The sequence below is a fragment of the Odocoileus virginianus genome, chromosome 12 (assembly GCF_023699985.2).
Source record: "Odocoileus virginianus isolate 20LAN1187 ecotype Illinois chromosome 12, Ovbor_1.2, whole genome shotgun sequence".
Taxonomy (NCBI): Eukaryota; Metazoa; Chordata; class Mammalia; order Artiodactyla; family Cervidae; genus Odocoileus; species Odocoileus virginianus.
Window position 1 is genome coordinate 42084665 of NC_069685.1, and position 25624 is coordinate 42110288.

The window sequence follows — 25624 nt, forward strand, 5'->3', positions numbered from 1 at the left end:
CTGTTACACACACGGGGAAACCAAGAAATGTGCATGCCTCACTTTGCTGCCAGATCTGGTACTGAGCTCCATGGTCCCTCCACAGTCTGCCTGGACAAGCGCTCCATCCCATGGGGGAAAGGCACAGGGGGTGCCCACAGCCTTCATGCAGCTCGAGAGCTGAGAGGCTGCAGGATTCACATGTAGGTACTTCTAGCAATGGTGCTTGGCTCAGAGCACTGATGTGGATCCTTTTTAAACTCACCTCTACGCTGAAAGCACTCTCTTCAACTTTCCCGACTTCTGCTTCTGGCAGAGGATTTTTTAAGGTCTGTAAAAATAAAGCAGCTTTTCTTTTACGTTCTGCTTGGAGCTGTTTCTCCTTGGATTCCTTAGACGCTTGGGCCAGCTTTTCCCTGGCAGCAGCTGCCAGTCGATCCTCCAATTTTTGCTTTGCTTAAGGAATAAACAAAGAAAAAAGACGTTTAGAGCAAGCGGTATTTTATAAATACCTTGCTGTCTTAATTTACATGGGCAGTAGCATGGTCATGAGATACATACAATGCAGTTACTTTAAAACATGAACATGATACTGATTTCAGGAAAGGTCAACAAATCAGGCAAACAGATTTCTGAGAGAATTAGTTTATAATGCTTATTATTAGTACTTTCCATAAATTTACTTTCAAACTCAAAGTCAGAAAGCTGATGGAGTTCCATAGCAGTGAAACCTGGAATGAGACTCTTGGAATGGTTCTCATATACAAGTGCCCAAACAGCCATACCAGGCAATGAACACTCTGTGAAAAGTGTTTTATGCCAAATGAACTGACACACTGTGGAGTTCACACGCAGTAAATGCAGATTTAGAGACACAGGCATGAACACACGTGTGCAGGGGAGAGGAACTACAGCACATCGCAAGTTCCAGGGCCTCCTGTGGTTAAAGAGTTACTTTTTATCAATGCTGTGTGATCTGTCTGTGTATACACAGAAAAAGCAATTCACGAAACCAGTTAAGGACTGTTAATGACTTTAGTTAGAGAAGAATAGCGCTTATTTTGAAAGAAGGGTAGAATCCGACAAGACATTCCCCACAACACTGCTGGTCATGTGTCAGAGGCGAGTGGTGGCCACACTGTGACCCATGAAGATGAGCCGCAGTCTGAAAACCAGCAGGGGCCCCGGCCCCTTCAAGGGTTCGATGGTTCTGTAGGGAGAGGCCTCACAGACAGAAGGGCACCTGCTGGCTCAGAACATTAACCTGAGCTGGGAACATGGGCTGAGCATTTGCCCTAGGGCTGCCATTAAAGCACTTTCGGCCACTCTCAGCTCCTCCTTGGAAAACAAATTGCCGAGGGCACTGCATCTGAACTTAATGAACAGCAGTGCTCCTCACTTGACTGAGAGCTTCTCAGCTGAAGAAAAACATCACACAGCTCCCCAGTGGTTCCGATTCCAAAGGCTGGAGACTCTACAGTCGGCAGTCCCGTATTTTTGGCTTAGTAGGTTAATCTTTTATGTACATACTTTTCTTTTAAGAAGTTTAAAACATTTGACAAACCTTGCTTTGCTTCTAGCTCCTCCTGGGTAAGTTGAGGCCGCTTCTCCTCAACAACTACACAGGGTGGGGCAACTGCCGGGTTAGTGTTTGTAGCACTACTAGAACTTTCTTGGCCTTCTTTGCTTTCTTCATCATCATCACTGTCATCATCTAGCTTAACACGATTTTTTTCCAGGGGAAGTAGATCATTTTCTTTGGCCTTGATTGCAAAGCTTATTGGAGCAAATGAAGCTATTGAGAAAAGGTGAAAATGGTAATACATTTTTAAGTAACTGAAAGCACAGAGCAAAAATCTCGGCCCCACCATTCACATGAGCATCAGTTGGTGGGAGCAACGTCTCGAGTGGAGCCACATCTTACGCAGAGGGAGGGTCTAGGGGCAGTAGTAGTGCCCATGATGTCAGAGGGCCTTTAGAAGGATGTCACACACCCCAGGCCAGATGCAGGGCACTAAAGCACTGGCTCCAACTCAGGCCACGTCAGGACACACACACTGAGTACCATCTGGGGTCATCGCAGGGCCAAATGGTCAATTTTTGTGGATGTTTTCCTTCTTTTTCTGGGCTCAGCACATAGCTGAGTTTCCGTAAGTAAGCATATGATGCGACTCCACTATTAAAAGTTACTTCTAAAAAAAAAATCATAGCTATATAAAATAAACTTTTTCTTTTTTTTTTTTTTTTTTACAAAAGCAAGATAATCTATTCCTTTATTCAGCAAACATTTGACTGGGTGCCTACTTTGTGCCAGGCATTATGTCAAACTATTCTCTGAAACTGTAAGACAATTTTAAACCTAGGGTAACAAAAATTTAGGTGGTTCAATTTTTTCTCTCCTAGAATATTTGGAATTTTTAATTTAAGAGAAATACAAAGGCCCAAAAGGAAACAATCTTCTTCCCCTTCCCCCCATCCACTTAACACTCACTCACTGGGTCCCTTCTTCCTCAGACACTATGGTAAACGGCTCCTAACAACACCTAATTGGTTGTAATAAGATACTTTATTTTAAAAACCATGTGTTATTACTGGTGAAAGCTATTCAAGTAAACCACAATGAAGGGCTATTTTAAGTGCAGCACAAAGGAGCTAACTCTAAGGAGGAAGTGGATCTGGGTTAACAAAGGCAGGTTGTCTGAAGTGACTGGGGTTGTGAGGGTGAGCTCACTCAGCTGACCCCCAAGGCATCCCCACTTTCAGCATTTTATGGTTCCAAATCCGTGGGTGACTTGAAGCAGGCAAATAACCCAATCACTGAAATATAATCATCTCTTATCAATCATCACCTCAAGCTACAACGCACACCCTAAGATGTTCAATGTTGGTCAAGTGGGCTTCCCTATGGCTCAGATGGTAAAGAATCTGCCTGCAACGCAGGAGACCCGGGTTTGATCCCAGGTCAGGAAGATCCTCTGGAGAAGGGAACGACTACCCACTCCAGTATTCTTGCCTGGAGAGTTCCATGGACAGAGGAACCTGGAGGGCTACAGTCCATGGGGTGGCAAAGAGTCGGACACAACTGAGTGACTAACGCACATACAAGTGCTAAGTCAGAGTCAAAGGGGGCAAAATCAGTCTGTGTTGATTATGCAATGCTATGCACTTGGACTGTGCAGGGTGATGCACCTTCCTAATAACCCCCCAGACAAAGAACATGGGAGGAAAAATACACTTTGTTGGGAGAGTCAATATTAATCATTTTACTGAGGTTATGTTAAGAACAGCTCTTATCTTTTGGAGATACATGCACTCACGCTGATGGATAAAATGCCATGATATTGGGATCTGCTGCAGAATATCCTGCGGGTGGGCTGGACTGAGTCTATAGATAAAATCAGTCAGTGCTGGCCATGGGAGCTGGATGCTCAGGGCTGCATGTGTGTGTGGTGACTATTTCACCAGGCTCTGTTTTTGTACTTGTTTGAAATTTTTTCATAAGAAAAAAGTATCATAACATTAACCCTGTATTACCTCTAGGTCTCTTTAATAAATCAGAGTCAAAGAAACATGTCAATATAGAAGAAAAGCTCAGTTAAATGTTAAAATTACTCACGTTAACTTGGGGCTAAAGTACTACACAACAAAACAATTTTAAAACAATTACTCCCTATCTTCAGGCCTTCAAACTAAAATAAATTCAACCAACAAATACATTAAAAGGAAAACTTCTGGAACACAGCTTAATGCATGCCAACAACATGGATATACTTTAAAGTGACTTAAAATAAGAGAACTGACTAATGTGCAGTCTACACGCATCACCTCACCTCACATTTGCGACCCCATGAAGAAACAGAAATGATCAGGCCTCCCCATTTACAGATAAGGAAACTGAGGTTAAAAAGGTGAAGTAACTTTCCCAATGTAGCTCAGCCTGAAAGCAGGCGATTAGGAATTACTTCCTTTGCAGAATTATTCAATTATACAACTACTGCTTCTACATGGAAGCTTATTTGCAAGTCACATCACAACATGTGAAGAGCACTTCTTACAGCTTTCAGTTTCCTGTTGTGTTAGGATGAAGCCCAGGCTCCTGGCCACCTCTCCCACCATGTTCTGGGCCAGCCCTGTCCTCTGCCTGGAGCTGTCGCCCTCTTTTCCACGCCTGGCTTTCTTCCTCGGCTCTTTTCAAATGAAGCCTCTCCTTGGATAGGGCCTGCTGGCCTCTTCTCTTTCAGGCCACTCTTCACAGTTTGTACTGTGTGTGTGGTCTGCTCACCTGGAGCCTGGAACAGGCAAGGACTGCAGCACTAATGTTGCCCAGGTCCGCACCGACTCTCAGGAAACACTTGTGAGTGAACCCACAGTGTCCGGCCCTCTGCCTTCCACATCAGATATGCTTCCTTTCTTAAGGTCATTAATAACTTTTAACTTCTATGGTAAAATATATTCTCAGTGGGAAATTGTGAAAACACAGGTGAACAAAATGAAAGACCAACTGCAATTCCGATATGGGAAAGAAATGATCTGAATATTATCAGTGGATGGTTCCGAGGCACAAACATGTGCATGTGCACAAATACAGGAAAATGGGACCACGCTTAACAGTTTTTAGCCCACTTATTATTTCCACTTAACAAGAGATGCCTTTCCATATAAGAAGTGTAGACATCTTTCCATGTCAACATACATCATTTTAATAAATGGCAGTTATATTCTTGGTATGGACATGCCAGTTTATTTCAGTCTCCCACAGCTGTTCCCAATTTTTTATTTTTGAAAGCTCACGAGCCTTGTGATGAACACCTGGCCAAGACAGCCTGGGGAACCAGCCGTTTCCAGGAGCGGGAGGGCGTCTGTGTTTAGAGGTGGGTCTCCACTGTCATGCTCCCTCTTTTAGAGAGGCCTTACCAACAACACTCCACGGACGGTGTGTGAGGGCCCAGCCGCCCACACCCTCTCTATTACTTTCTAACTTACCAAAGTCGAAGCAAAGAACAGTCTCTTGTCAGTGAAGATATATTTTAAAAATATGTTCACGTACCACCTGTTTTTCTTTTGTGAACTATCTTCTCATGCCCTTTGTTTTTCTACTGCAGTGACTTTTCTTATTGATTCACAAGAGCTCTTCCTATAGCAAGGATCTTGACCTTTTATCTTCTGTTATTACTAGCAATCACTGCTGTCCTGACATTTGTCTTTCAACTCTATGCGGGCCCAGCTTCCATCAGACCTATTAATCTTTATCATTTACGGCTTTAATTCTTAGGCAGTCCTTTCCAACTCTAAGACTAGGAAAGAACTATCTAATTTTCTTCTCCCTTTATGATTTTAGTTTCTGCATTTAAACACTTTGGAATCATTATTATTGTCAGGTGGGGTGTCTAATTTTTTTCAAATGGAGAGCCTGTTTTTCCAACATCAATTATTGTCATACTAGGGAAGCTGTCTCATAAGCATCTTGGGAAGTGTGGGTGTTGTTCCAGCACCTGTCTAGTGGTAAGACTGGCTGTACTGGGAGGTTTTCTGGTGGGGTGCCACACTGGGACTTCTGCAAGGAACCCCACCTGCCCACACTTGCTCTTACTGCCCTTCTGAACCTGCTTCCATCTGAGAAGCTAACACCTGGGCTACCCAGGGCTCCTGGCCTGCACATTGCTAGGCTTTGTGGGGCTAAGGTACTGGGGCTCGAGAGCTTTTGAACTTTTGATCTTTGGGCTCTGGAGGAGCTTAAATCACAAATTACCTTGACCTTGACTTTGTCCTGGCCTGCCTGCTTTTAGAGGTATTTCATTAACCAATGTTTTCTAAATTCTTTTAGTCTTACAGATCTATTTTATTGCCTCTCTGGAGATCATTTTACCACTTCATACTTTTTTAGACAATTTTATTATTTATTTTCAAAATTTTCAAATTTAGTTATACATATTATTTCTGTGTACTTAAAAACAAGTTTTTTCCTTTCTTTTTTTTTTTTCATTATGTTGTGCATTTGCTTTCTTTTCTACACTGTATTAAACTTGCACAATGATGAAAAGTTTTACTGGTCTTTTATTATTTCCTCACTGATTTCTGCCTTCTTTAGTGATTTTCCTTTTCTGCTTTCCTTCCATGCATTTTTTAGTTTCTTCCTAGGTTCTTGAGTTGAATGCTTGGTTTGTTTTTATTTTTTCTTTATCAACACAAGCATAAGAAGTTATAGGTTTTTAAGTTTTCACTGCATTTGATAATTTTTTGATAATAGTCTTATTTTCAGTTTCTTTGACTATTTCAGGGCATTGCCACATCTGTAAACTCTGCTCCAGCATTTAGAATACTTTGCATTCAGAATCTGATACACCTGAATTCCCTGGCATTTAATGCTACAGATACATGTCTAATGTGCCAGCCTGCTTTTTTCCCCCTGTGGAGGACAACCTATTTTCCTATCTAGATGGCTTTTCTTCCATCTTTATTCTTTTCCTTGGAAATCTGAGGAAAATTCTGAACTTGTTTTCTCATCCAATTTGATTCTGAGTGCTTTATTATATTTTAAGAATTGGCAATCATTTTCTAAATCTTTTCCAGATGTTGGATTATCAGTTACACTAATTTTACAGACCTTTTAATTCTGTGAGAGTAGAAATCAGAGAGTAAAAGAATTTTCCTATAATTTAGTAACTGCTTCCAAGGGCTCAGATGCATGTCCTTCTGAACTCTTGCCTCTCTGCAGGTGCAGTGACCCGTCTCGGGCAGGGTGGGTTCTGTCAGACACCTGCAGCTCTCAGGCGTCTCAGGCTCAGAAAATGCGAGAAGGCAAGCGCGGTTTCACCTGCTGAATTACTGGGCACTCACAGGAGAGTGGAGGGTGCACCATGGTGGGCAGTAACCTTGGCTGAGGGGCTGACCAACTGCACCGGATCAAACCCTGACAGGGCCCGGCTGCCCTCAGATGATCCTGGCTGTTCTGATCTTTGGCCTGCTCCCTTTTTTGGTTGACAGTGGGTTCTCCTGGGGGTCACTGCCACTGACTCCAAAATGTCTGGCTTGTCCCTAATGAACTAAAGTCCAGGTGGGCTGGCTTGTCTTTCTTAAGCATGTCCCCCAGCTTTTGGAGCAGTAACCAATCCCACCCTCCCTTTTAAATTTTTAATCGAAGGATAATTGCTTTACTAGTAACAGTTTTTACTCTCTACTTGCTATATTCCTCTGGCTATTCCAGTGAGAGTCTGAAGACAGCTGGGAGGGGTGAGAGAAGAAACACGTATGCTCAGGGAACCTCCTGTATTGAGAGGCTTACAGACACTTTCCTGCTCTCCTAAATCACGGGTTTCCGAGTTATTCACTTGGGTCATTCTGGTTACTCTTGATCACCATCTATCAGAAAAGGCATCTCTGTGCACAGAAAAGGCCTTCCCGTGACCTGGCCCATCCTGCTCCATCCCGCATCCCCTCTGCCGTCCTCCCACCCGAGCACTCGCTGCAGCGCCCCTCCTGCACTCGAGGCCATCAGCTCCTCTAAACCTCCCACGTGGCTTCTGTGCTTCACACGCTCACCACACGGGGCAAAGAGACCCCTCTGATCTAAGATGTACGGTGTTTTGCCCCTGATGGTAGCCCCAGGACCCACCAGGAGGGCAGACCCCCATGAGGTGGCTGAGGCTACCTTGGTGGGTATGCCCCACTTGACACCCGAGTCACTTGGACCGCTTCCCATCTCTGAACCTGCCACGCATCTCAGATGGCACCGCCCGTGCCTAGGGGTGAGCCTCTATTTCTGGGAGTCCCTTTCCCTCTGCATGCCCTTTCTTGTTCCCACCTGGTGGAATTCACTGCTTCTTCACATGTTCTATCACAAAGGGTTCTCTGCTAATGTGCCTGTGTCAACTTTTCTTCTTTCTGTATGTCTGTCCTGGTAAATGAAAAACTCCTCCCATGAACATAAAGGGAAACTGGAATGGAGTGAAAGGAATATTGCCTGGTAGAGACCCTCAAGGGACCTGCCTTAACATATAAAGAAAACTAATTCCACTGGCACAATAGTTTGCATGTAGTTTCACAAGTCCAAGGCGGTACAAAACATTATTTGAAAAATTCTAAACACTTCCATTAACCCTAACATGAGAATAGTCTGTTAAAACAAATGTATACCTAAGATGAGTTTGTATCCAAATGACCCCAAATTCAAAATCAAGAAAGTATTGGATTGGCCAAAAAGCTTGTTCAGGTTTTTCCATAAGATAGTACAGAAAAACCTGAAAACTTGTTGGCTAACCCATATAAGCAAGTTTCATTACAGCAACTTAAAAGGGGCAGCCATTCCCTCCTGTCCTATGGTTGAAGGCAGCTGACCGCAAGTGGTCTAGCGCTCTTCCTTGCTAATTTAAAGTGACACCTACGAGGTACAAGATCAAGAATGGAACTCTCGGTAGCGAGGGCAGCATACCTTTCACAAGCTTCCCGTCTGGGACGGCTCTGCTGGACGATGCCTCTTTCTTCCCCGAGGAGACACCTCTTCCCCCCACGTCGGCTGCGTCTTCAGACACACTATCTTCCCCAACGTCACTCGGCTTTTCAGGAGCAGACTCTGCAGGAGTCTCTTCCGGCGCTGACACAGCCTGTAGAGGTTAAACATGACTCTGAATTGCTCACCGGAAATGACGCAGGATTTGTCAGGAAACAGACACAGTGTATGTATATTTCATGGGACGACAGCACTGCTATGTTACTGCCCAAGTAACACTAAGGAGCATACTTTCTAACTCAGATTTACTATTTTCTGATAGAACAGACTGAAAGGAAGAGCGGAAGGTATTTCCCCTCTAACACCATTTTGGGAACAAATGCCCACTACTCCTGTGGAAATGGATCACTGAGAACACATTTAGAACACCAAATTATGCCTGGCACCTAAGTCCATTTTCTTCAGTTTGAGCAGTCAGAGATAAAAGCCTGAGGGAATCCAGTGACATGTTCTCTACCAAAACAGGTTTTAAAAAATATCAGGGTGTCCATGTAAATAAGGAGAGGAGAGGAGAGGAGAAGCAGAAGAAAGGATTATAAGGACAGGAAGAAATGCTTCCAACAGGTACCTAGGAATCAAGTGTGGGGCCGTTTGCAGGGAGGGAAGCTGTGAGGGGAGCTGCTAGCAGGCGGCCCTCCAAGACAACGGTGGGCAGCACCCTTGACTGGACAAATGATCATCAGTGAATTGTGAATGTGGTCAAAGGTTTTAACAGGTATAAAACAGAGAGAGGGAAGAAAGGTAAGTCAGTAAATGCAAGACATCCATTACACCTAAAAGCAAGTGTAAAATGTACAAGCCTTATTAGCACACATCTTAAGAATCAGACTGTTCTTCCCACACATACCTGTGCGTTCTCGCCCCCTTCTTTCTGGAGGAAAAACTGCTTCTTAAACTCGTAATAGGCATTATACTGGTGCCACGGCTGCAGGAACTCAAACCTAGGAACAGAGAAGGGATGAGGCATTCAATAAGACACGCTCACTGCAACAACTCAGCTCTGACCAACCACACCTGTTCTGACTTCACAGTGACTGACCCCCAGGATCTCAACAACCCCTCGTGGCAGCCACAACACCCCCCACACACTTTACAGACCCAGGAGACTGGGGCAGAGAAGGTCAGAGCACTCATCCACAGTCACACAGATCATGCTGCAACCACAGCCTCCTGTTTTTACGTTACAATCTGAGCATGGAACATTATTTGATTAAAAACACAAGGTGAAGTGTGGGTCTAACTTCCACAGCAGATTCTTGAAAAGCATGAATTCCAGCCTTTTATTTTAGGCAGGTCCAATATTTTTTAAAAATGAAGCAAAACAAACTGAATAAATAAAAAATTGCAACAATAAAAAAGACCACCACCCCAACTCAAAGTAACGGAACAAGATGTACTTATCTAAACATAGGATTATATATATATATATTCTATATACACACATATAATATATATATGTATATATACATAATTATATATACATAATTCTTTATATATTTTTTATATATATATATATAATATATAAAGAATTATGTAGCTAGGTTAAAAAAAGAAGCTAAACTAAACCTCAAATACCATCCACCTACCCCATATAAACTCCTTCACTCACCGTTGATCATTCTTGGCCCGAACGCTGGTCTCAAACTTAAGGCCGTTCCTGGCCACGTACTCTGCCAACTTGTCAATCACAGGCTGGATGTCGGGGGGCGGGGGGATGATGGTGGCCACGGGAGCAAGTGCACTGCAAAGGAGAACAGGGTCACACCCACAGCACCAGGCCCTCCCCCAGATCACTGGTCGGGGCAGCCGGCACAGTGGCTGGAGGACTTGCACTGTCTCAGTTCCCACCAACAGGTAAGTTACAGAGACAGGGAAGCTCTTATCTGAGATGACTGGGACTCCAGAAAACTAATCAAAGTCAATCCACTTGAAACAGGGACTGAAATATCACTGCTGATTGTGAAAACAGGGGTTTTACTCAAAGTGACACTTAAGGTCATGAAAACAGAATCATCTCCTCCCATTTCCCTCCAATTGCTAATTCTCAGAAGTAACCAAGAATAAACCAAGTGTGGATTTTTTTATCTTAAAAATGCTGGCTAGCATAATTCATCACCCATAGTTTCATCTTTGACTTTCTTAGCACGTTCAGAAAGTGGGTCATTTCTACAAAAATAACAAAGTGTTCTGTCAGGTTTCCTGAGCATCTTTTTAGCAAGTTCCAGAGCCTCTTACAAAGTGCCTGCTCAACTGAGACACTCAAGAGTCCCCTCCACACCACCCCTGACAAGGGCTGGGGGTTTAGTCCCTACTGTGCTAGCTCTGTGAGTCAACGGTTTGCTGGGCTGATGGTCAGGTCCCAACAGTGTGGGAGAGATTCACTTGCATCAACTTTATGGAATCCGGGTTTTTGGCAAATAACTGGACTCCATACTGACTATGCCCGGTAATGTCCACCTGAGATGGTGACACACGGGAAAGAACAGATGCTGGGGCTCAGGGGGAGGGGTGTGGGATGCTAACAGGGAGGGAATTTTCTCAGTTGGTTAAATCTCACTGCTGTAAGTGCCTATGTCATGATCAACCCTGCAACGTGGGGACTTGGATAATAAATACTCAGATAACAGAGATCCTCTGTGTGATCCACATTATAAAGAAGCCTAAACCAAGAACACACGTGCTCCAGGTGGTCAGCAGGACAGCATACCTTGTGGTGATGGTGGTGGAGGTCACCCCACTGCTCGTCTCCGCCGTGGTTGGTGGGGGAGGTGGCGTGGTCCCTGGAGGGGGTGGGGCAGTGGCAGTCACTCCGGTGGAGCTGGACACGGCCACCCCGGCAGGCAGGGTGCTGTAGTAAGTGGCAACGTCAACCCCTGGAGGGGGAGGTGCCAGGCAGTAGGTGCCGTCTGGCAGCATGTAGTAGCTGTAGTACATGGCTGCCACCGTTGCTGTAAAGAGACACATTTTGAGGGCATGAGATTGGCAAATGATGGGCCAGCTGGCTACAATACACAATGCAGGGGGAACCTTCTGTCCAATGTCAACCATGTATTTTCTTTATTTTTCTGATATAAGAAAGGGTGCCCAGGGCACAACACAATTTGGAAGAACTGGACAACGTCCAGACACACACCCAGGAATGATAGAATCTGAACACGCACAGGGACATTCAGAGAAGCCCACTGTCTACACAAACTGCAGAATGGCAGATTAGGACAAACTCCTCTGTCCAGTACACCAGCTCCCCTCCTGGTGTGTGTTGTGAAGTGACCGTCTGAGGACTAAACCCTTCCACTGGCTTCCCCGTTTGACACCAACTCTCCACTCTTTACTTTCCTCTTTTAAAAATTTGTCTTGGCATAAACCGTTTTCTTAGGTCTCCCAAGGCAAGAGACACAAAAGCAAAAACAAACAAATGTGACCCAATAAAACTTAATAAGCTTTTACGCAACAAGGGAAACTATAAATGAAATGAAAAGACAACTCACAGGATGAGAGAAAGTATTTGCAGATGATGTGACCAACAAGAGCTTAATTTCCAAAATATACAAACAGCTCATATACCTCAATAACAAGAAAACAACCGACTAATCAAAAAATGGGGAGAAGACCCAAATAGACATTTCTCCAAGGAAGACACACAATGGCCAATAAGCACACAAAAAAGATGGTCAACACTGCTAATTATTATGGCAACGCATTAAAAATACGAGGTATCAGCTCTCACTAGTCAGAATGGCCATGATGAAAAAGTCTACAAATAACAAATGATGCAGAGTGTATGAGAACAGGGAATCCTCCTACACTGTTGGTGGGAGTGTAAATTGGTGCTGCCACTGTGGAGAACAGCATGGAGATTCCTTATTCCTTAAAAAACTAGAGCCACCCTATGATCCAGCAATTTCACTCCTGGGCTTACATCCAGAGAAAACCCTAATTCTAAGACACGTACCCCAATGTTCAAAGCAGCACTATTTACAATAGCCAAGATATGGAAACAGCCTAAATGTCCATCAATAGATGAATGGATAAAGATGAGATATATATGTACAATGGAATACTATTGTTTGTTAAGTCGTGCCTGACTCTTTTGCGACCCCATGGACTATAGCCTGCCAAGACTCTTTTGTCCATGAGATTTCCGAGGCAAGAATACTGGAGTGGTTGCCATTTCCTCCTCCAGGGGATCTTTCTGACCCAGGGATCAAATCTGTGTCTCCTAAACTGCTGGTGGATTCTTAAAACCCAACAGAATATTATTCATCCACACAAAAAAATGAAATAACGCCATTTGTAACAACATGAACAGACCTGAGATTATTACTTAGTGAACTAAATCAGAGAGAGAGACAGATATATTTGATATCATTTACATGCAGAGTGTAAATGGGCTTCCCTCATAGCTCAGTTGGTAAAGAATCTGCCTGCAATGAAGGAGATGCCAGTTCGATTCCTGGGTCAGGAAGACCCGCTGGAGAAGGGATAGGCTACCCATTCCAGTATTCTTGGGCTTCCCTTGTGGCTCAGCTGGTAAAGAATCCACCTGCAATGTGGGAGACCTGGGTTCAATCCCTGGGTTGGGAAGATCCCCTGGAGAAGGGAAAGGCTACCCACTCAAGTATTCTGGCCTGGAGAATTCTATGGACACAGTCCATGGGGTCACAAAGGGTCAGACATGACTGAGCAACTTTCACTTTCACATGCAGAATCCAAAATATGATACAAATGAACTTATTTACAATAGAGAAACAGTCTCACAGTCATAGAAAACAATACCAAAGAGGGAAGGAGGAGACATAAATTAGGTGTCTGGAATTATCAGATACATACTGCTATATATAAAATAGATAAAACAACAAGGTCCTACTGTATAGCACAGAGAACTATCAGGTATCTTTTAATAAACTATAATAGACCTGAATCTGAAAAAGAACATATATATAACAGATATAATAAACGAATCGGATACATACTCATACACATACATGCATATACACGTATGTGTATGTTTAGTTGTTCAGTTGTGTACGACTCTTTGCAATCCCATGGACTAGCCCACAGGCTCCTCTGTCCATGGGGATTCTCCAGGCAAGAATACTGGAGTGGGCTGCCATGCCCTCCTCCAGGGGATCTTCCCAACCCAGGGATCGACCCCAGGTCTCCCACACTGCAGGCACTCTTTACGGTCTGAGCCACCAGGGAAGCCCATACACATCTGTGTGTGTGTGTAAAAAACAGAATCACTTTGATGTACAGCAGAAACTAACACAACACTGTAAATTAACTACACTCAACAATAAACAAGCATACATTCGTCTTGGAAGTAAGTCATCTTGTCTACAAAGCTGTGCTGCTCTGTAACCACTGCATGTCCCCACCTCAGCACAGAGATGCACTGCAATTTACTTAAGAAGTCCTAATGGACACTGAGATCACTTTGGGGCTTTATTATTATAAACAGTGACGTACAATAACATCTTATATATTTTGCCCACACAGGCTAGTATCTGTAGGATAGAGCCTATTTACAAACAAAAAGCAAAAACAAATAAACAAACAAAAAAAAACCAATAGAAATTCCTGTAAGTTTATTCTTTTTTTTTTTTTTCGGTGAGAGAAAAAAATTCAAAACCAGCAAAACCACAGAAGACCCAATGATCTAATTAAGCATTTAAATTTCTAATCCTGTTAAAGATAAGCAACTGGTTCTGACTACAGAGATTTAATTCCTCTTCATTAGAGGATGGTGAAAGATTTTTCTAAGTAAGGAATTTTATTTTGATTTTCAATTAACTTACTTTAAGACAAAAACATTTACAAATAGCAAGAGCTATTCACTGCCCGTGGTGTCCAGCACTGCAGGCCATGCAGGGAAGACACAGGTGGTGTAGCAGCTCCCCACCTCTCCTAACAGCTGGACCAGAGCCCTGCTGTCCTCGGCTGGAACGACTGCATAGTTCACATGCGCTGCGGGTGTATCCGGAGATGCTAATGACTTACTCTCTGTTAATTACACATGTCTCAATTCCCAGGTTGTGACTCTCTGGCTTGATGCTGCACACCAACCACCATTCACGTTCACAATAATATTCCACATTTTCAGAGTAAGATGTGTGGCCTCAACATCCTCCCTACATGATCTTTAGCACAGAGACATTCAGACCACACCTCTGAAGGAAGGCATGGGCAGAGGTGAGACCACAAAGGGCTGGTGGTTGACGGAGGAAAGGGAGGTTTGCTCTCTAAGCCCAGCACTCAGGACACAGAGTTTGATGGGTGGACAAACTGATAGGACGTTCATATACAAGCTTTTCCTAACCAAAGGAGGTATCTGAACATGAAGAGAAGCCTCTGTGAGATAAACCATGACCTTGAAAAAATGGAATTATGTTTCCCTTCACCCCCTTCAGATAATCAAGCTACCAGGGTCTTTCTTCTCACCCCTTGTGCAGAGCCACCACCATAGAAGAGGAGATGAGGCAGCATCAGCAGGACCAGAGTGTGCCCTGCCCCCCACCCCCTGACAGAGCACACTCCTGCGTATACTGGGGAGAGGGGACAGCAAGTGCTGTCCAAAATGTCACACCTCAAGGAAAGGACACTCCACACCCTGTTCCAGACAGTTAGCCTCTTACCTGAAAACAAGTTAAAATGCATTTAAAAAATGTAGCCATAACCAATGAAACAAATATGAAATTAAAAAAGTCTTTTTTAAAATTAAGTTTCGACTATATATTATGCAATTATAATTTAATGCATCCTTTATGGAATAGAAGTGAATAAATTATTTTTAAAACTGAGTAACATCCCTTTGAAAGTTTTGATATGAATATGCAGATTAACCATCAGTCTATACCTGAGCTACCCATCATATTAAATTAAAACAAAGACTAAAAATAGGCCTGCCAGAGAAATGGCAGATGAACTCAAGAACTCACCCATTACAAACATCTAAAAACATGTCCTAAAATAAAGGAGAAATTTAAAATGCATAGCTGAGCTCACAAAGAAAAAAAGAATCCATCTCCAGGTATGAAAATCAAAGCTTCCAAACCTGAAGGCATCTCTTAAGCCTTGGGCTTGCTCAGCATGTGGGGATTCCCATGCTGGAAACAGGGCTCAGACTGCAAACCCTAGGGCCACACCAGGATCCACTCTGGGGAGTCTTGCAGAGGACACAGTGGAATCAGAAACCTAGGGACAACATGTTCGGGACGCCCTCTCACTTCTTACACAAGAACTCTGTGAGTCTCTTCCAATAAATTCTAATTATACCTTGCAAAGGTGAACAGGAATTTGAAAATCCCTGTACATCCAAAAATAACCCTGATGGCAATGAAACATCTGAGGCGTGATGAGCTGAGAATGCAGACTTGCTTGCTGCAAGGTGCCTGCTGGGGCAATGCCACAGCTGAGGACTCAACACTGTGGCCAATTATGAGGCCGTTTCACCAAGATTCTCTGTGCATGGAATGTCACAGATGAAAAGATTTTAGGGAAAAATTTGTTTCTGTTCTTTTCACCACAGACACTGAGGTCTGGGCAGATGTGACAGGGCCAATCTCAGCAAAGACCCACGTCTGTCCTGTCTTGCCCTCCAGTTTATGGTGAAGAGCACTGTGCCCCTCATTTCTGACCCTGGCACCTCCAAACCGTGTCTCCTGCCAGCTATGAATGAAGTCCTTCCCAAGCTTTTTTTTACCTCCAACAAATTATAAACCCTGGTGAGGATGTATAGAAAACGGACCCCTTATACACTGTTGGTGGGAATGTAAATTAGTGCAACCACTGTAGCAAACAGCATGGAGGTTTCTCAAAAAACTAAAAATCAAATGAACATACATCTGAAAAAAAAAAAATACTAACCTGAAAAGATACATGCAATCCTAATTTTCATGGCTTTGTTTACAATAGCCAAGATATGGAAGCAACCCAAGTGTCTATCAGCAGACGAATGATAAAGAAAATGTAGTGTGTGTATATATATGTGTGTGTGTATACACACACACACACACACTCAGTGGACTACTACTCAGTCATAGAAAAGAATGAAATCCTGCTACCTGCGCAACATGGGTGGGACTGGAGGGCATTATGTTATAATTGAAGTAAGTCAGACAGAGAAAGACAAATACTATATGACATCACTTACATGTTGAATTTTTAAAACTACAACAGATTAGTGAATATAACTAAAAAGTAGTAGACTCACAGGGAGAACAAACTATTGGTTACCAGTGGGGAGAGGGTAGGGGGGAGGGGCAAGACAAGGATAGGAGATTAATAAGAGGTACAAACTATAATGTATAAAACAAATAAGTGCAACTTTCCTGGTGGTCCTGTGGTTAAGAATCCACCTGCCATTGCAGGGGACATGGATTCGATCCCTGGTCTGGGAAGATCCCACAAACCGTGGGGCAACTAAGCCCATGTGCCAGAGAGCCTGTGCTCTATAACAAGAGAAGCCACTACAATGAGAAGTCTGAGCACATATAACCTTTAAAAATTGTGAATCACTATGCTGAACACCTGCAACCTATAAAAAGTGCTGTACATCAACTATACTTCAATTAAGAAAAAAGTTTTTACCTCCACTACCACCTCCTGCCCCAGGAGGCTCTGCTCTGCCTCCCTGAACACACGTTGCTGGGGCTGTTCTCTGCAATCTGGGCTGTTGGCACACAGGGCGGTGCCAGGCCACCTGCACAGCTCCCAGGACAGAGCAGGCACCAGAGGCATGTGCAGAGTGAAGCCTGCTGACTGCAGGGCGCGTGCACCTCCTAAAGACCTCTGGGCTGAGACGTTCTGCAAGATGAGAAGCTGGGCACCTGACGCCACCCCACAACACTCGCTGAGGATGTGCACTTGCCCAGTGGGGCCTCACAGCCCTTTAAGTCCTTGAGACCCTTTAAAATGACCGCCAATTAGAGCACATGTGTTTTTGTGTATAGCTCCCAACTCAGAAATTCTTCTAAGTTTTGACAGTGCCTGGACCAGACAGAGGAAAGGACAGACAGAGGTCTAGTTCCTGGGAACTCACCACTGTGTCCCAGACTGAACTGGGGCAGGGGGTGGGGGGCAAGGGAAGGTGCAGGGTCACAAAGGACCCCTGTGGTTCCATTTCCCCCTCAGCTTCCATGACAGACAGCTCCTTACTAGGTCTGCTGTTGATCTCAGGATTTCCTGTGACTTTTCCAAAAGGGAATTGGGTTTTACCCCAAGTTAAATGTCGATATGATTTTAATAAAAATCACTGAGTACCACGAACACCTACTCCCGATAAACCCAAGAGAAATATCTCAGTGGGGGGTCTACACTTTGCAAGGGCAGGTATAGTTGTATGGAAAAAAATCAAGTTGCTTAAAAGCACCACGCACATCCTTAAGTACTTCCTCCTTGATACTGTGTGTGCTTAGACAGCTGTGGAACCCAGGGTCACACAGACCTGCCTAATTACTTCAAAGCCCTTCTATTCAGTTGGCTTCTTGCAAAAATCAGAGCTAATTTACTGATATCTGTATGCAATTTTAAATCTCATATAAATAAATCCAACTCTCAGAAGAGAATGTCAGCACTGGAAGGGTTCTCGGAGATTAGAGACCCGGTGAGCAATACCTGCTGTCAATTCTGGAAGATAAACATGTGTTTGTATTAAGAATGAAAATAGCGTTCCCAAGTTCTTTGGAGAAATGAGTATATTCTTAAAAAATCGATCTACTCTATTCACATGAGAATGTGAAGAAGCAGCGCTGTGTTACCAGCTGAGCGGGCCTGGGCAGCAGCAGCTGTGCCCCTCAAGGTCACCGCATGGCCCCCCAGCTTACATCCCAGGCTTTTCTAATAAGTTCAATGGCTTTAAATCCTATTTATACTCGCTGATTCCAGAACTGCCATCTCCAGCCCTGAGCTGAACTAGTACATTAAGTGCCTACTCAACACTTGCACTGGGACATCTCATAAACCTCACAGATGGACTGTGTCCAGAACAGGGTTGTCCCCACGCACAGGCACCTCCTGCTTCCTGCAGCTGAGTCAAGCCTCCTCCCACTGAGTCAGCCTGGCTTCCGTGGTCTCTCAGACCCACATCCGACTCCCCAGAATCAGATCTCTTCTGACTGCTGCCCCGGAAGCTCCAGGGCCCCCTTCCTGGACTAGACAGAGCCTTCCCCGCCCCCCTAGCTACGCTCCCCTTCTGGGAGGCACCTGCCGTCAAGGCCTCGGGGCCCTGAAAGCCGTGGCTCAAGGGCCCCCCGGCTCCATCTGCCAGCACTGTGCACTCAGTCCCCCAGGGCTCCTGTTCATTCTGTGATGCTCCGCGATGGAGGAGACGCTGTCTAGCCCCAGCATCGCTTGACTGCGATGCCAGCTTGTTCAATGACCGTATAAATCACAAGTGGAAAAGCAGGAACTGGAATGACACAGGGCAAAGGCTTCTAGGAGACAGAAGTCTGGAACCTTCTGAACTCTGAGGGGGAATATTCAACCCACAATTCTGGGTCCATCCAAATGACCTATCATGTTTGAGAGCAGTATCAGGACATTTTCAGACATTCAAGGATTTAAAAAAATCGGTCTTCCTGTGTACCCTTTCTTGGCAAACTACTGGAGGACGTGCTCCAGTAAAATACAGGAGTAAACAAACCAACCAGGAGAAAACAGCCCTAACACAGGAAAGCAATGCTTGGAAGTCACTGGAATACGGTGGGCTGCAGGTTGGGAACAGGGCCTGTCTAGACTGGTACCCGAGGCACACAGCTCAAAAACACAGTTGTCAGTCATCACAATGCGGACCATGAATGCAACCACCGGTATCACAGAGAAGTTGCCGCAGCAGCAAACATGAAGCATACAGTATCAAGACTCGCTTAGAAAGATGGGACAGTTAACAAGAGCCTGCATCACTCAATTTCTCTGCAAACTGGAGGCAAGGAAGTAAAAGCAGTGGCCTGGCTGACTGTCCTGGCACCTGATAGCTGGGGCTCCTCTGACAGAGATCAGGACAGAGAGACAGGTCCAAAACTTTGCAGAGGAATCGAACTGGTGCACAGGATTCATGAATAAACTATTTCTGTATTGTTCCCTTTTGAATTTTGATTAGGAAACAGAGGTTGAAATATATTAAAGTTACAAAGTAGCCAAAACCAAAACTAAATTAGTAACATGAGCAAAACTTAGGGTATGAGAGCAGACTTCATAGGGGCACACAAGTGAGCCGAATCATCATTTGTCATAGCAAGAAAGACGTCAGAGAAAATCTAGAGCTGATAAATCCAGAAACAGTGCTATAAACACATTATTCAGAGATATGAAAGAATCATCAAAAACTTGCAACAGTTAGAGCATTTATTATTTGACTTGAAAATATATGTATTACTTTGACTTGGACACTTAAAAATTCTTTTAATCAAAGAGATAAGTAATTTATCCTATTTACCATAGTCTGAGCTCAGGTCAAAGAGTTCAGAGTTCAACATTATTCATTCTTCTCTTCAATGTATTACTTCATGGTTAGTCTTTCCTTTCTTCGGTCCATCTAGCCAATATTTACTACACAGGTCCCTGCGTCAGAGAGGCACCTGAAGCTGGGGATCCAGCAGTACCCACGACAGACATATCCTACCCTCTGGGAACTTCTGTATGCCAAGTCAGAGTATGAAAGTAAACCAAGGAATAAACAAAGTAAGCTCCAGTTCTGACAAGGGTTATGGAAACATAGAACAGGGTATGTAAGAAGAGAATGAACTAGGGGAAAGGATACTGTGCAAGGCCAGGGAAGACCTGACCTGAGCAGCGAAAGCTCTGAGGAGGAGCATTTCAGGCCAATGAGGAGCCGGTGCAAAAGCCCTGTGGTCAGAACCCCCTCAGCACAGGAAGACGAGTGTGACAGTGCAGGGCAAGGTGGAGAGTGGAGGCGAGTTTCCGGAACTTAAATGGCACGGGAAATCAAGAGGACGGTTTGAATAGAGAGGTGGCAGGGCAGCTTCCACTGACCAGAGGAAGCACAGGCTACGGGAAAGCTCACCAAGACTGACGGGGGCTGCAACAGATGACGAGGCCAGAGAGACAGTAGCAAGTGTGGTGAGGAATGTCAGATCCGAGAGAGGCCCTGAACGTGATCCCCAAGGATGCGCAGCAAGATGTGGGAATTGGGAAGAGAAAACTGAGGTGATGCCTGATGTTTTAGCCTAAATGACGAAGTGCCCTCAAACAGGGACATGGTGGGGGGGGGCAAGATGAGAGTCCTATTCTGGATGCACTCAAGTTAGGGGGTGATGGTGAGAAGGCAGGTGTGGTAGGGGCTGGAAACATACAGACACTTCCTACCACAACAACACACTGTAAATGCTGGAGTCTTAACGAGCGCTATCATACTAATAAAAAAAGAGTAAATAAAGTAAGAATACTCATATTCAGGTAAAGTCTCTTAAGTAATTTTGGGATAGACCAAGGGTTGGTAAATTTTTCCTATGGAAACACAGGTAGTAATTATGTTAGGGTCATGGATTAAGCAGCAACACCGAGGATACTATACAGGCACTTAACAGTGAGCAAAAACAAATTCCCACATATTTTTAAATTGTTGAAATTCAAAATACAGTAAAAATATTTGAGTGCAGGGTTTTTTTTTTGGGGGGGGGGAGGGGCACAGGTCCACTAGTGGGAAGAATACAATTCCTTTTACAGGGTAAAACTTCCACTGAATCGGGATTCATAGTGTCCCCATTACCAAGCTGACTGTAAAGCCTGTTCTTAGCTCATGGTCGCACACACAGGTGGTGGGCTGGATTCTGTCTGCAGGCTGTGATGTGTCACCTGGGAGAGTGTCACACACCTAGCATTTTCTATTTACTCTGAAGCTAAAACACTTTCCCCTCCACAAATGGAATTTTTTGTTTTAAAAAAGTCAACTGCAGATCTTACTTCCCTGACCAGGGATGGAACCCTCAGCCTCTGCAGTGGAAGTACAGAGTCTTAACCACTGGACTGCCAGGAAATTTCCCAGCCCAGTGTTCAAGGGGAAAAAAAAAACCCAAACAAAAGAAGACCTGTTCTGCTGTCATCAAACTGGAAGAGGAAAATCTGAAGACCTCTGTAGTGATACTGAGAATATCTCACTTGCAAAGCCAGGAAACCACTCAAGGGAATCAGTTTTAGACATGTGAACATATGACTCTAGAACTTAAAAGGCCAGTGTTGAAAAGTAATTGCTCTATTTTGTGCACATACAAGTTATTTCTTAGGATGCCCTGTCTCCAACCATTACTTAAAGTCTTCATCAGTGACCCTCAAGCAAAATGATCTCAATATTTTATACTGTGTTTCGGTTCTGGAGACAAGTTACATAAGAATGGATTCTGGAAAGTCTGGATGGAGAAGGCAGGAGGCTCAAGTGTGTGACCAGGAGCCCAGGGTGAGGCAAGGCTGCGGGGGTGTGGGGGGTGACCTGGGGAAGGACATCTGCTCCAGGGCATTGTTAGGATCCCACAAGAGCGGAGAACGGAATCTCCAGAGGAGCTGCACTTGGGAGTGCAGACAAAGCTTCTCAGGGCAGGTGTGACTGGTATAGAGGAGGGGTGCCCGGTGCTGGAACTAGAGGTCTGGACAGAGCTGCCAGAATGAGCGGGGTGAGGGGTGAGGGGGAAGGTGACAAGGAGGAGGCCCTGCAAAAGGAATCCAGCAAGGAACATGCAACGTAGACAGCAAGGAACTGAGTCTGGAAGGAAACAGAACCCAAGCAATCTTTTGAGTTTTGGGCCACAGACGAATCTGGAGAGACAGGAATTCAATCGAGCACAAAGAAAGGAAGTAAAGCAAGCAATGAGATGGAAGGGATCATGCTGAGCGGGGTCAGGAACCAGGCCTGTGTGTTTGCTTCAGCACAGCCTGGGAGAGCTCAGGATGGCTTTGCAGTTTCAAATGGTTCAAAAATAAAACCAAAAACCACCTGATAAAACAACATTTCATGATGCAAATATTCTATGAAATTCAAATTTCAGTGTCCCTAAATCAAGCTCTATCAGGCCCAGTCACACGCCTCTGTTCCCAACAGTCAGTGCAGCTTTCACACTCCACCAGCAGCGGCCTCAGAGAGTGCTCAGTCACCACACTAGAAACACTTATATCTGGACCTTTACAGGAAAGTTTGCAAACCTTGCTGAAGAGTTTAGAAAACAAACTGAGGACCCAAACACCACTGCTATCAAGCTGGTACATTTTAAACTGTAAGGAACAGAACAGTCATAGTTGAAAAAAATCAAAGTAAGGAGAAGATGGGACAGGAGGTGGACGTGATCATGCTGAATGCCAAAGAGAAACAGAGATTAAAACAAAAAAGAGAAAAAGGCAGACATGGAAGAAAAAGATGATCCAAAATAAGGAAACTGGCATCTTTTAAAAGATGTTCAGAGGTACAACATAATTTCCCTGAAATGAGAACAGAATCTTCAACTGAAAAGGGTATGCAATAAATTCCAAGAAAACTGAGGACTTCATTGTAAGTTATTAAAATTTAAGAACAAAGAAAGAATTCTTAACATATCCAGTCAGAAAAAGTAGGCTCTTAAGGGGTGAGGGTGGGGGAGATGGAGCTGGTCACTCTCTTCCTTTTCACAGCAACACTCAGCAATGCTCCCAAGTTCCAAGCAAGTATGAGTAAGTGAACTATTCTCAGTCAAGTTGCTATTTATGTCAAAGGGCAACACAGAGGTTTTCAAACATGAGATCTCAGAGAACAGCACCCAGGAGCAACTAATGAGAACCAAACAACTAACCCACACAACTAGTCAGTGGCAAAAGTCAGCCAACCTAGGTTTCTCTGAGAGGAAGGACCATGTGAAATTAGAGTTTACAAAGATCTCAGAGAAAGAATACGCAACACAAGAATTTTATACCCAGACAATTTTTCCTTTCTACACTAGGGTCAAAGGCAGGCACTTTTAAAGTATGTATGAAATAGAAACCTTGCAAAAAACCTACTTGTTTATGAAACTCTAATGACCAAGAAATGAATCAGATAAAGAACTCAAACAGAGATGCTCTGACAAAAAACCTAACCCAAAGAACTCAGAATAATCAACCAGGGAATTATGGTTACAGAACTGAACATAAATACCACTTTTAACTCTCACAATCTAAGCCTATTTCTTTAAAAAAATAAAAACAAAAAACAAGGAGTTAGGGAAGGGGTGAAGGGAAAGTATTTTAATGAGGACTTAATTTTCTCTAGTTTCTTAGTTGATTAATAATGTCTAAGACAAAAAATAAAAAGCTTAAAAAAAAAAAAAAAAACATACCCTACAATTCCAACCTCTCTAATGTTCTCCTAACCTTTAAAACTGAATTCTTGGAAGAAACTTTTATCTGAAGTTCAGGAATTACTTCACTTTGACTCTGATTATAGGTTCTTCAGCTAAATTCAAGTAAAATTATAAAGCTTATTTCCCAATAAATGCTGGAGAGGGTGTGGAGAAAAGGGAACCCTCTTACACTGTTGGTGGGAATGCAAATTAGTACAGCCACTATGGAAAACAGTGTGGAGATTTCTTAAAAAGCTGGAAATAGAACTGCCATATGACCCAGCAATCCCACTTCTGGGCATACACACCAAGGAAACCAGATCTGAAAGAGACACGTGCACCCCAATGTTCATCGCAGCACTGTTTATAATAGCCAGGACATGGAAGCAACCCAGATGCCCATCAGCAGACGAATGGATGAGGAAGCTGTGGTACATATACACCATGGAATATTACTCAGCCATTAAAAAGAATTCATTTGAATCAGTTCTAATGAGATGGATGAAACTGGAGCCCATTATACAGAGTGAAGTAAGCCAGAAAGATAAAGACCATTACAGTATACTAACACATATATATGGAATTTAGAAAGATGGTAATAACCCTATATGCAAAACAGAAAAAGAGACTCAGATGTATAGAACAGACTTGTGGGCTCTGGGAGAAGGCGAGGGTGGGATGTTTCAAGAGAACAGCATTGAAACATGTATATTATCTAGGGTGAAACAGATCACCAGCCCAGGCTGGGTGCATGAGACAAGTGCTCGGGCCTGGTGCACTGGGAAGACCCAGAGGGATCGGGTGGAGAGGGAGGTGGGAGGGGGGACCGGGATGGGGAATACATGTAAATCCATGGCTAATTCATTTCAATGTATGACAAAAACCACTGCAATGATGTAAAGTAATTAGCCTCCAACTAATAAAAATAAATGGAAAAAAAAAATAAAGCTTATTTCCATTTTAACACAAATATTTCTATCTACACATAAATTTTTAAAAACATCTTTTCATAAAAATTATCTTTGTATCCTAAAGATATGAGCTTTCTTTTTCCCCCCTTTGTCCCCACGATTACCTCAGCCTTTCCCACTGTCAATGATGTTCACCTAATGCTAAAAATGGCCATTTCTGGATGGTGGCATCTTGGGTAATATTTTTACCTTTCCCCTTCTACTTCTCTTGAATTACAATAAAGCCATTTCTAAAGGACAGTATGGAAGGTAAGTAAAGCATTTCAGATCATGACTTTGCAGGGAAAAAAATGCTAAAAGCAAAACCACATTTTAAAAACTGGGAAGAAGCAAGAAAATATCTACTGCAGCCACGTGATGTGGTTTAATTTCACTTAAGCTATTTATAGAACATTGAAAAAACTGAGTTGGCATTTTATTTAAAAAAACCACATGCTCTAATAGTGGGTAGTATTTCAGCATTACTGTTTCCTGCATAATTAATTTTATTTATTATGCTCTTTGGTAAGGATTTATAGCTAAATAGCATAAGACAGCCAAATAATAACAGCTAACAGCATGAATGACAGTTCACTGTCAGACTAATAAGTGAAAGAGATTAAGTTTCATATATCTATATTTAAGGAACTTTGAGAAAAAATTCTTTTAAAATAAAAACAGATGGTTTTCCTCCTAGACTGCCAAATCTAGGAAAATCTCTGATCAGCAGAAAGTAAATAACAAGGGACAACTGAGTACATTTTAAGGTGATTATTAAACACCAAGTCATATGAAAAGACAGAAAAACTTAGAGACTCCAGCTACCTAGATGGGCCCCAGCAGGTGGGCACCACAGCCTCTGTTTTTTGGGATAAAAGCTGTCAAAGGGACTG

General features: G+C 43.5%; 1 protein-coding gene across 5 annotated transcripts in view; it reads right to left on the minus strand.

Moving 5' to 3' along the window:
* The window catches only part of SFSWAP (splicing factor SWAP), an 80260-nt gene that overhangs the window by 31411 nt on the left and 23225 nt on the right, over nucleotides 1-25624 (minus strand). For 4 of the 5 annotated variants that reach the window (XM_070475038.1, XM_070475037.1, XM_070475040.1 and 1 more), the window contains exons 8-13: nucleotides 11193-11433; nucleotides 10095-10226; nucleotides 9333-9426; nucleotides 8408-8579; nucleotides 1544-1774; nucleotides 245-435 (exon numbers count right to left, since the gene is read on the minus strand). In XM_070475038.1, coding sequence (XP_070331139.1) covers nucleotides 245-435; nucleotides 1544-1774; nucleotides 8408-8579; nucleotides 9333-9426; nucleotides 10095-10226; nucleotides 11193-11433 — 1061 coding nt within the window. The remainder of the gene's footprint in view (nucleotides 1-244; nucleotides 436-1543; nucleotides 1775-8407; nucleotides 8580-9332; nucleotides 9427-10094; nucleotides 10227-11192; nucleotides 11434-25624) is intronic. The other variant, XM_070475039.1, reaches the window with a different exon arrangement.